The sequence below is a fragment of the Sorex fumeus genome, unplaced genomic scaffold, assembly GCF_029834395.1.
Source record: "Sorex fumeus unplaced genomic scaffold, SorFum_2.1 ptg000034l, whole genome shotgun sequence".
In the NCBI taxonomy this organism is placed as follows: domain Eukaryota; kingdom Metazoa; phylum Chordata; class Mammalia; order Eulipotyphla; family Soricidae; genus Sorex; species Sorex fumeus.
In genome coordinates this window covers 6,475,217-6,487,998 of record NW_026606091.1, presented here as the reverse complement: position 1 = coordinate 6,487,998, position 12,782 = coordinate 6,475,217, and the positions used below count along the sequence as shown (strand labels likewise).

The following is a 12,782-nucleotide window of genomic DNA, read 5'->3' as shown; positions in this document are numbered from 1 at the left end:
TAAGTTTAATAATATTTGAATTGCTCTGCTTTTTATTTTTATTATGATAGTGTATTTGGTCCTGAGAGCTGTTATATCATTCTAGTTTGATCATGTATTTTTTTTTTATTTATTGAATCACTGTGGGAAAGGTTACAAAGCTTTCAGGTTTAGGTCTCAGTCATGCAAATATCAAACACATTTCCCTTTGCCAATACTTATTTTTTACCATGAAGAACCCCAATAAAACCCCACCCCCCACCCCTCCCAGTCCCTGTGAGGCAGATGAATTCTAGTTAACACTCTATCTGCTTTGATTAGATTCATTGTTTCAATAAAAGATTCACCACTGTTATTTAGAGTTTACCCCCCCCCCCCCACCAAATCAGACATGCTGAAAAAGCATTGTGAAGTGATTTGCTTTCTACAGCTGGGTTCAAGAATTAAATGTTGGTTTTGGATTTCTGCTATTTTACTTATTGACCCTGGAAGTATTTCTACTGAGAGTCAGATAGTTAAGAAATTGGTTTCTGTGCTCTGGAGTCGTGGCCGTGCTGGAGAGCCGCTCGTGGGGGGCAACTGGTGGCCTCGGTAGGGCGTGAAGGGCGGACCGAAATGCCCCCCTTCCCATGAGGTTTTAGTCGCCCCCACACCCCCGGCCCATACCTGCTGTCCACAAGGCTCCCATGTGGCCGTCATCTTTCTTTCCAGAGAGGAAAGGGCGAATGGGGCAACACCCTTTCCCCTCCGGACAGACATGATGGCCTGGATTGAACGCATAGTCCGTTCACTTTTCTGCTCCAAGCTGCTGGGTTCGGCATTAAGCCCTTGTGCTTCTGGGGCCGTGGCTGTGCTGGAGAGCCGCTCGCAGGGGGCAACTGGTGACCTTGGTAGGGCGTGAAGGACGGACCGGAATGCCCCCCTTCCCATGAGGTTTTAGTCGCCCCCACACCCCTGGCTCATACCTGCTGTCCACAAGGCTCCCATGCGGCCACCATCCTTCTTTCCAGAGAAGAGAGGGCGAATGGGGCAACACCCTTTCCCCTCCGGCAGACTTGATGGCCTGGATTAACGCATAGTCCGTTCACTTTTCTGCTCCAAGCTGCTGGGTTCTGCATTAAGACCTTGTGCTTCTGGGGCTGTGGCCGTGCTGGAGAGCCGCTCGTGGGGGGCAACTGGTGACCTCGGTAGGGCGTGAAGGACGGACTGGAACGCCCCCCTTCCCATGAGGTTTTAGTCGCCCCACACACCCCCGGCTCATACCTGCTGTCCACAAGGCTCCCATGCGGATCATGTATTTTTAATCTCTTGATTCACCCACAAGATCTTTTTATTGAAAAGTCGGTGAGATATTTCAAAGTACCACAAAACTATTAATTTTGCCTTTGACATTAAAATCAGTTTTCAAGGACCTTTGATGAAGAATTAATGTTTTTATTTTGAATTTTTTCTTACCATCATATAAGATACTTTTGAAAAAATTTCCATGTGTGAATTTTTAAATAGGTTTTATTAAGCAGAAAAATAGTTTCACTGCCATTACTTTATGAATAATGACATTTACCTTGCAATTTTGACACTACTTGGTCCCTTAACTTTCAGGATGGTAATCACTTTTTATGAATAATATGTCCATTTGAACTTAGATTTATGTATTTCTTTAAATATAGAAATTACATGTCCTTAAACTAAATTATACACAGATTTATATGTCCCATTGTCAGACTTTTTAAGTTTGCCTTAAACGTTTTCTGTAGCAGGTTTAGGTTATGAAATTTTTTTTGGTCAGTGCTAAGTCTAGGTAAATTCTGACCAAATTGATACCTCGTTTCAAAACCCTGTAACATAAGTACAATACAACAGTTTTGTCAAGTACAAGTTATTATAATCATGTAAAAATTACCTATTTAGTATTGGTAATTAGTAATTGCCTGTCTTGTAGAATAACAATATCAGAAAACACACTAAAATTTTGTTGCTCAAGCTTCATTATGATTTCATCAAAAATAGAACATTAATTTTTTCCCACAAATGCAATATATTTTTCAAGTCTTAGCTAAAATTTAAAGTACTTGTACTCAAAACTCGAAGTTTTTTTTTCAATTAATTTTATATATAGGTTACATGAAAATTGAATTAAATTTTTTTTCTTAAAATCATACAGGGAGGAACTGGGGAGATTAGGATCCTAGGGACCGAGGCACATGTCATGCATGTGTAAAAACTGGAGTTAAATTCTCACCACAGGCCCTGCCCTCCTCCAAAGACTACTCCGAAGACTATTCAAGGGAATAGTCTTGAAGGCTCCCTGGCTCTGCTGAGTATAGCCTCATGTACCTCTGGACCAATCAGCGTTGGTGTTGCATCACTGGACCCAAGCATTGACTATTGAGATTCATGGTCTCCTTGGGTCCCCTGAGCACTGCTTGTGAAGACCTACCATAACTTTATAGATCATAATCACCATTTCTACTGTGGGTTCTTAAAGAATCTTTCTTGGAAAGCTTAAAGTGTTAACTTAGGTTTTCATACATTACATGGTATGAGTATATGTGAAAGTCCTGTTGATCTTTATGTATCTTTTTGCTCATGTAGAAGAGTAGTCTCTTCATCTATAATGCTTAATGTTAATTTCATAATTATTGAAGCATATTGTGATATTGGAGTAATTGGTAGTGTTTATTACTGATAATTTTTTTATCTCAGATCTTGACTTATTTTCAAGATAGAAGTCTTTAAGGACAATTTTACTACCCAATTAAAGAACTCTTTTGACCTTTGATATGATACATACCTTTCCTTCTGGGATTTGTGTTCCTATTAGGAGGTGAATAACTTATGCAGTGATGAATTAATGAGAGTTAATTATAACATAAATCTCTTTTGTATACTCATGGAAGGTTGGCAGTTTTGCATATTTATAGTTTCTACACAAGATTTTTAGTATACAAAGATAAATTTATTAAGAAATATATTTAAAATAAAAATGTAAATCTTGTCACTGCTCATTAGTCAGCTAAGTTATCAATCACTTATCACTTAATCCCCATTATTCATCGATTTATTCGAGCGGGTGCCAGTAACGTCTCCATTCATCCCGGTTGTGTGCTAGCGTAGCCCAATGATATCTGTTCGTTCTAGGAACATGCAGAGCCTCAAACCGATCATTTAGGGTCTTGACAAATAAGTCTGACCATCTTATAGGTGGGCGTCCACGTGATCTTTTGATGTCCCGTGGAATCCAATCAGTAATGGCTCTAGTCCAGCGGTTGTCTGTAAACCTCATTACGTGTCCAGCCCATCTGATTTTTGATGTCTTGGCAAATGAGACAGCATCCCTGATTCTTGAGCGTTGACGAAGACCAGAACTCCGTATTCTATCTCTCATTTGAGTGAATCGTGATATTCCAAGCATAGTTCTTTCGATTCCTCTTTGAGAGACCCGAATAGCGTTCTCATCCTGTTTTTGTAGGGTCCAGGTCTCTGAGGCATATGTTAATGCAGGAAGAATAGTGGAATCAAAGAGATGTGCTCGTAGCTGGAGGTTCTTTGTCCTTTTAGTTATTTCTTCAATGCTCTTGAAGGCATTCCAAGCCGCTCTCTTCCTCCTGCGCAACTCAGGTGCCAGGTCATTCATCATGTTGATTTCTCGACCTAGGTATATATAACTGTTGCATTCGGAGATGGTGGTTCCGTTGAGAGCGAATGGAGCGTCAGGAACAAGGCTGTTTCTCATAAACATTGTCTTCGTAAGATTCAGCTGTAGTCCGACCTTTCCACATTCACGGTCAAAGTCGTTCAGCATTTGTGCCACTTGGCTGATGTTTGGTGTTATTAGAACGATGTCATCAGCAAAGCGGAGGTGGTGTAGTTGCCGACCATCTATCTTCACTCCCATGTTTTCCCATTCCAGTCGTCGCATGATGTTCTCGAGGGTGGCACTGAAGAGTTTTGGTGAAATGGTATCACCCTGCCGAACCCCTCTCTTGATATGGATGATTACTTCTTTATAGAATGGTGAGATCTTGGTAGTGAATCCTCAATAGAGCTCACGAAGGATCCTGATGTATTGAGTTTGTACGCCCTGATTGGCTAGGGCTTCCATGACCGCTTCCGTCTCAACAGAATCAAAGGCCTTCTTTAAATCAATGAACGTTAGACAGAGCGGCATCTTGAACTCCCGAGATACCTCAATGAGCTTGGTTATTGTGTGGATATGGTCGATGGTACTGAATCCTTTTCGGAATCCAGCTTGTTCACATGGTTGTCCTTCATCTAGTGTTCTGCTAATCCTATTCAGGATGACTCGAGTGAATAGTTTGTAGATGACAGACAATAGGCAGATTGGGCGATAGTTGGCAATGTCGTGGATGTCTCCTTTCTTGTATAGCAGTACAATCCTGCTGGTTTTCCATTGGGATGGAACCTTGCATTCAGACAGGTAGTGTGTGGAGTCGAGCCAATGTATTGATGAGTACTGATGGTAAGTTCTTCAGGTGTTCAGGTCTGATCTTGTCTGGGCCAGGTGCTCTTTGTTTCTTTACCGACGAGATGGCATGTTGGATTTCGGAAGGGAGAACATTGGGAACGACATATCCATCATGTGGTATGTGGTATGTGGGCAAGTGGATGTGGCTATTAAAGAGATCTGAGTAGAAGTCATGAATAATCTTCTCCATTGCCCTTCTGGAAGATGTGATAGATCCATCATGATGTCGGAGGGCAGTCATCTTGGTTTTGTAGTTGGTGAAGGACAGGTGGGCATTATGAATGTTTTTCCCAGCTTCTGCTGCATCTACCAGTACTGCTGCTCTCCTGTTTTTGAGGTCATCCTTGATGGCTTCTCTGCACTGTTTTGCCAGTTTGGATGTTCGCTTGTGGTTGCCTGAGGCATGTGCCAAGCCACGTTGGCCAATAAGTTCAAGAGTGTTCGAAGAAAGACGGTTTTTTGTGTTATATAACTTATATATATATAAGTTATATACCTAGATAATACCGCTTTACAGAAGGACCTGTTAACACAGTATGTATGTCATATTTATGATGAAATTTCTGAAGTTTAGGGTTGTCTTTTTTGTTTATTCATTTTGAGAACCATACCTAGTGATGTTCGGGGGTTACTGGCTGCTCTACACTCTGGATTACTCCGGTGGTGCTCAAGGATCATATGGGATGTCCTAGATCAAACCTGTTTTGGCTGTATGCAAGCCATGTCCCCTATTCCTCTGTACTATTGCTCTTTTCCCCCAGCCCCCTCATTTAGTTTTTATGTAGGTTACATACTTTTTAAATATTTAAAAGTGATTCAAAGCCAGGGAGTTGGTATAACAGGTAAGGAATTTGCTTTGCATGTGGCAGACCTGGGTATAATCCCTTAGAACTCTAGATGGTACTTGAGCCCCACCAGGACTGAGCTGGGAGTAAACACTGAGCCATACATGGTTGTTTTCCAAAAGCTAAAACAAAAAAAAAATCACAGTCACTGTCCTCCCATTGTTCATTGATTTGTTCAAGCGAGCCCAGTAACGTCTCCATCATGAGACTTGTTGTTACTGTGTTTTGGCATATTGAATATGTCACAGGTAGCTTGCCAGGCTTTACTGTGCGGGCGAGATACTCTCAGTAGCTTGCCGGGCTCTCCGAGAGGGGCGGAGGAAACAATATTCAGGTAAAATTTATAATCCAGGTTTTTAAATATTTGTTTCTACCCCAGTAGTTAAAAAGGAAAAAGTGTATTTAATGAATTACATATGGAAAATTGTTGTTCTTGGCTCACATCCAATGGTGCTCAGGGATTACTATCCTGAATCTGAGCTCAGAAATTACTCCTCTAAGGGTTTGGGGGCCTTATGTGGTCCCAGGGATTGAACCCAAGACTGCCACATGGAAGGCAAGTATCCTACCCACTGTACTATCTTATCTCTCTGTCCCCTTTATGTATACTTTTTAATGGTGTATTTATAACTTACAGGTTTTAAACATATGTCTTCTCCAGCCCGGGATCCGTACCAGAGCCTTGCATATGTAAAACTGTGCTTTACCACCAAGTCACATCCGTGCACTGTCACCTTCCTTTTTCTTTAGTCAATGGAGTGGAATAAGGTGGTTTTCCTGATATCTTTTGAAGCCATTTAACTTCCATATAAACATTTATGAACTTTCAGTATTAGATAACCATCCTTGTGCCCTTATTTTGAGGATTAAAATATAAGCCATGGGGTTGGAAAGATAGTACAGTGGTATGGCTCTTGCCATGCACATAGCTGACCTGACCTTGATCCTCAGCATGGCACACAGTCCCATGAGACTGGCCAGGAGTGATCTCTCAAAACAGAGTCAGGAGTAAGTCCTAAGCACAACTGAATGTGGCCAAAAATAAATAACAAAATATAAGATATACATTATTATGTATATGTTAAAAGTATCAATTTATTCAGAACTTCAATGTGTATTTATAAGGTGTTTTAAAAAGATAATACATTGGAAAGACTCAGGGGAAACAATTTAAATACCTTCTATGGAAAAATTTCTTAAAATAATAAGTGATTTTAATTTATTTTGCATTTTCTATTGCTAGGCACAGTGCCATGTTCATTTCACCTAGGTGTTTTGACACTATTGTGACATTATTGTTACTGTCGTTCTACAGATGAGGATAGGGATTCAAATTAAGCATTTCCCTGAGTGTCTTTTGAGCACCTCTTATTTGTTAGGATCATATTAGCATACCAGGCATGTTGCCCTGCCCTCACAGAGAACACAGACCGACCTTAATTAAATAATTACATGGCATATAAACATAACAGATCTACACATAATAGATTGTGGATAAATAAATATAAATTGTACTTAAACGTAATACTCATCACTGTGCTAAAAGCACCATGACAGAAAGATCCCTTGTGAAACAGGAGACTAACAGAGAACTTGCCTTGGTCAGGACATAAGGGTGACTTCCTAAGGGAATGAAAGTAATATTTGTGTTAAAATTGGAATGATGAGCAGATGTAAAAGTACACATGGGGGATGCATGATGGGCAGGTTGAGGGGCCTTTCCTAACTGTAAGAGGGATTAAAGATTTAGATTCAGAGGGATGGAAAGCTCAGACAGATTTTACTCTTGGGTAACTTCAGGTAATATGCTTAATTATGTCAGTCACAGCTTCTTTTTTTTGTTGAGTAAAGGTAGTGGAAATACACACCTTTTAGGAACAGGGATGTAACTCACTTTGCACGTGTGAGACTGTAGGTTCAGTCCCTGGGACTGCAAAAGTTACACATACACACACACACACTCACACACACACACACAAACAATCAGACTCACAGCATTTTCTTTTTATTTATTTTTATTCATATTTTAGTGAAGCAAAGTAGTTCTTATTGAGTGAAATTCACAGAAGTGTTAAGGGAGAGAGATACATGCTCTCCTTTTTTAAAGCAATCATGGACTTCTCCAGAGTGGAAAAAAACCCTTGTGATACTTACTGAGTTAGCTTTATAAAATTATTAGCAAATATTCAGTAAGTTTAGCTTTTATTAATAATATAACAATCATTTTCTGTTAAAATTTTTAGTAGTCCTCCTCTTGGTAGATGAAAAATAAAAATACATAGGACTGGGGAGATCCAGAGACTGTGAATCCCATGCTTGGTATGACATGGCCTCCAAGCCTCTCTAGGAGTACTACTGGCAGCTCTGGTGCACGGTGGGCTTGAGCTCACAACAGTCAGATCTGAACCATGATAGTGGAGCAAACGGGACACCCACTGAATGTGGCCCCAAGAGGAAAAAATGAAAGATAAGATGGTGCTTCTCACGAATCTTTAAGACTTCCTTCTGTTCTTCAGGTCTCTTCTCAAAACTCTGTAGCAAACTTCACCTATCAACCCTTGTGCACAGGGACTCTGCCATTAATTTCCTGCCACTTAACACAGTAATAGGCTTTATAGTGATGACTTTTTCACAGTGATGATTATATGAAGCTGTAGTAGGGGATGAAATTACCAAATTAAAGAATGAAGAGCCTGACTACAGGAAACACCTGTATTTATTTATAGTAGAGAGAAGAGGGAGAAATTCCTGCCAGAAAAACTAGGATAGTTGGTTTCTACAGTCTTGTAATGAAGAACACTTAGTACCTCAAGCTGCATCAAGGTCTGGGAGAATAAGAAGTGTTAGCAAAAGGGACTGGGTAATGATAAGAACATTTCCTCTTAGGAGAGTCCAGTTTTTAGAACCTAAGGGGTAGAATACAGAGTACAAAAGTTAAATGTAGATTGTGATAAGGAGATGTGAGCAATGGGTACTGGATGCAGGGATTTCCCTCCATCCTGTCCCCCAGAAGTCCATTGTCTAAATGTGGGGAAAAAAAGAATTACTTTTAATAAATTACAGTGAAATAATTTGCATGTTTTTAAAAACTCTTGATCTGGTCATGTAAGAACTGTGGAGATAAAAGGAGATTTCCTGAATCAAGGAGGGATTGTGATAGCCCAAGTAACCAGTTAACCAGACCTTCTTGAGAATATCTGCATTTGGGGGGGTGGAGGGGGCGATGGATAGGAACAATACCAACTAAACTGAGATTCATCTTCATGGTTGGATTTTCTGTAGTTCAGAATTCCCAGCACTGAGTGGGTGGCATTTGTAGATTAGCTGGGTGAAAGAAGAAGTTAATGTCCTCACAGAAATGAAAGCTTGTTCATTTCTACTCTTCTCAACCGTCTCCTTGTGAAGCATGTACATTTTTGAGGCTTAAGTTGCTTTGATAGTTTAATGATAATTTTTTTAAGTGTGGGTGAATTGGCAAGTGATCACATTGGTTCTGTTTTGTTGTGAATAAATAGTATGTCAAAGTTTTATACAGTTTCAAAAATGTTATTTAGAATAAAACTTCCTTTGAAGCCACAATAGTCTCTTACTCAAAATATTTATTTAGACCATATTGTTTAAATATATTTAATTCCCTTTTGGAACAATTGTAGTCTATATAAATCTGAGTTTAAAACAAATAGACCTTCTGGAATTCAGGGAAATACAAAATGCATATTCCAGGACTTAAGTGTTTATATACAATAGAGTTGAGGTGTTCCAATGTTTGTATGTTTAGGTACAGAAAGGGTAGAATGCACAAAAAAGAGTGATGATCTGAAATGTTTCTTTCTCATGTGCCAAATGAGTAATATTTTTAGGGAAAGAAATATTGAATTGAAATTTGGTTCAGAGTAGTGAGTGAATGACTAATAAGTAAATGTACAAAATGTGCATAAATGAAATTATAAAGGTAAAGGCCCTCCCGTTGATCGTCGATTTGCTCGAGCGGGCCCAGTAACGTCTCCATTGGAGACTTTGTTGTTACTGTGTCTGGCATATCGAATACTCTCGGTAGCTTGCCGGGCTCTCCGAGAGGGGCGGAGGAATCGAACTCGGGTCGGCCGTGTTGGCCGCTTGTAAGGCGAACGCCCTACCCACTGTGCCAGCGGGTAGGGCTGGAGTGATAGCACAGCGGGTAGGGCGTTCGCCTTACAAGCGGCCAACACGGCCGACCCGAGTTCGATTCCTCCGCCCCTCTCGGAGAGCCCGGCAAGCTACCGAGAGTATTCGATATGCCAGACACAGTAACAACAAAGTCTCCAATGGAGATGTTACTGGGCCCGCTCGAGCAAATTATCCACACAAAATGAAATTATAGTTAAGAATTTATTGTTAGTTATTTGATTTGGTAAAACAAGTGCAGATAAAATTATTTTAGTAGTTTAATGTCACTGTGATTGCCATAACTGAATTTATAATTGAATAGTTTACACAATGCCTTAAAAAAATTAAAAACAGTACTCTCTAAATTGTTGGTTTGGTTTGGATTATTTGATTGTAATACAGTTAACTTCTGAGTTCATTAATTAAAGAACATGTTGTTTAAAGAAGCTATTTTTTAATCTGGGATGTTCTGATAGATTGTTCAGTCAGTAAACTGTTGAAGTTGAAATAAGGATTTCTGAGAGGCCAGAATGTTGCTCAGTGGGAGAACACATGGAGTTTCAAGAGCCCAGGCTTCATATTATTACTTGAATCACATACTGCCATAGTTCTACAATCTAGCTAATATGTAAATGGAACATGGGCATTTAAAGAAAGATCCTAAAATACTGATTTGCTCCAGCGGGCCCAGTAATGTCCATCATGAGACTTGTTGTCACTGTGTTTGGCATATTGAATACGTCATAGGTAGCTTGTCAGGCTTTGCCGTACAGGAGGGATACTCTCAGTAGCTTCCTGGGCTCTCCAAGCGGGACAGAGGAATTGAATCCGGGTTGGCCGTGTGCAAGGCAAATGCCCTACCCACTGTGTAAGTATAGAGAGAAAGGAGTTCTAACAGTGAAGAATCCCAACACCAGAAAGCTAAATGGGGACCTATAAATTCCATGTTCATTAATGAAGGAGAAATATTTTAAACTGGACTGATCCAAAGCATAGGGAAAAGGAAAAATTCCTGCAATCTTAACTTTGTAAAGAGAATTTGGCCTGATATTCTAATATCTGAAATGCTGTCCATTATGAACAAGACTGTTTGCTATATATAAAAACCTATATTGTTCAAGAAATATTAACATCATAACTATGTTGCCATTATCTTTTAGGCATAGAACTCTAGTTTCAGGAAGCTCCAAGTCCTGTCTCCCAAACCAGTAATCATTGACAGCCTCTATAACTGTAGAGAGATCTTTTTATGGTAGTTCAAATGGAGTAGATTGTTAATCTCTGATTGAACTTAGTCCAGAATTTCTATGCATATTAGAACTAAATGTCTGAGATAAATCTATTAATTGTAGTCTAGCAGCATAGGTCAGCTTAAGTACAATCAGTTTATTTTGGGTTTTGGATCACACCCAGCAGTGCTCAGAGCCTTGCCTGGCAAGTCCAGTGTCTTGGACCCTGAAAGTTCCAGGGATTAAACCCGGGCATCAGCACACAAATTATATGTGGCAACCCTCTAGCACAATTCTTTTTTTTTTTTAATGTAGGAGTACTGCTATTTATTCAGCCACTGATTAGGCTGATTGAATTGTGCACAATTCTTAAGCATAGGTTCTTTAATTCATAAACTGTTATGCTTGGTTAATGCTAATTTTCTTTGTGAATTCACTTTATGACATACAGTGAGATGATTTTTTTTAAAAATATTTGTCAAAAAATAGAAGATGCATCTTTTTTTCTATTTTCTAACATAAATTTGAATATTCCAAAAACGGTTCATGTAAATGGTATTTCCTTTACTGCATCTTATTTTAAAAATTTAAACTTACTTTAATATCACATAAAAATTATTTTCTATTTCTCAAAATACAAATAAAATTAATATAATCAAGGGATAAAACCGCAAAATTATATATAATATTAGAAATATGCTTAGTTTCTATTAGACCAATGAGAGTGTCTTATAAAAATTATATAAAAAGTTAAGAGCACTGAAGTGAAACTTACAGAAGAAAATAATATTTGTGGTGTGTTTTACTTTCATAAACATTTCACTTGAATATTACCATATTAGTATATATGCATATGCATATGTATGTATATATGCATAAAGGTATATATGCATATATTGCATTATTGCCAAATGGATAAACTTAAATTTTTTTCTTTTTAATTTTTCTTTTTAACTTTTCACATTACAAGTTCAGCACCTTAAATACATAATATATATAATACAATAGGGAGGTGCCACACCCAGTTGTGCACAGGGCTTATTTCTGGTTCTCTGCTCCTCCATGGCTCAGTGAATGAGAGGGGATATGTGCTGGGAATAAACCTGGGTCAGTCATGTGCAGGGCAAACTGCCTTATCCTATGTATTGTCTCTGGCCCAGAAATATATAGTACTTTGTTTTTATTCTGCTCTCAGGTCTGTGTTTCTTATTGAAATGAATCATTCTACTGGTTTAGGAGCTTTGTTTTCTTACATTATTTGGATTTTGTTAGACTGAAATTTATTTTTAAGTCTCCAAGCCCTACTGGCCTAAATGGACATAGGCATTATTCATTAAAATGATGAAGTGTACCTTTGAACAGATGATGATCCTTTTTTTTCCTTCTTTTTTTTTTTTCCAGGCCATCCGTTGCACACTGGTAAACTGCACGTGTGAATGTTTTCAGCCGGGGAAGATTAACCTGAGGACTTGCGATCAGTGTAAACATGGCTGGGTGGCACATGGTAAGGAAAATTTGGATATTTCTTTCTGTTCTTGTTATGTTATTGTAAATGTGACTATTTTCTTAGAATCATCTCTGTCCTGGAGAAAAGAAGAATCGACTGTATTCCAAGTGTTCTCATTTTAGTTTGCAGCTTTCCAATAGGACCTTCTCTGCTCTAAGAAGTGGCAAGTAGCTTGCCGCACATGACAGTCTGTTTATAGGACAGTTGGACTGACCGAACATAGCGGTGGTCAGCAAGCATCAGAGCTGATGGAAAGTCAAACACAGCACTCTTGGCCTTTCAGTTCTTGGACCTCAGAGGAAGCTGACAAATTCCCTTTGCTTTAGAATGCCCTGTTGGTTATAGGCATTAGTGACTATGTTTATTCTCTCAGTTATTAAGATTCTGTACAGGTGGGTGTGAGAGTGATCAGGAACATTATTTGACTTGTATCTGAAATAATGCTCTGTAAACACATCCTGTCATTGTGCATAAGGATTTAGACAGGTGGTTGGTGTTGGTGAGGTATGAACTCTAGCTATGCCTTAGGATAACCAGAGTGACACAGGTCAAGGTTGAAAGTGTGGAGGCTTCCTACGAAATGCACA

General features: G+C 39.1%; 1 protein-coding gene across 1 annotated transcript in view; it reads left to right on the top strand.

Annotated features, from left to right (window-relative positions):
• Positions 1-12,782, top strand: part of BNC2 (basonuclin zinc finger protein 2) — a 492,884-nt gene that overhangs the window by 318,162 nt on the left and 161,940 nt on the right. The window contains exon 3 of the mRNA XM_056117248.1: positions 12,090-12,192. Coding sequence (XP_055973223.1) covers positions 12,090-12,192 — 103 coding nt within the window. The remainder of the gene's footprint in view (positions 1-12,089; positions 12,193-12,782) is intronic.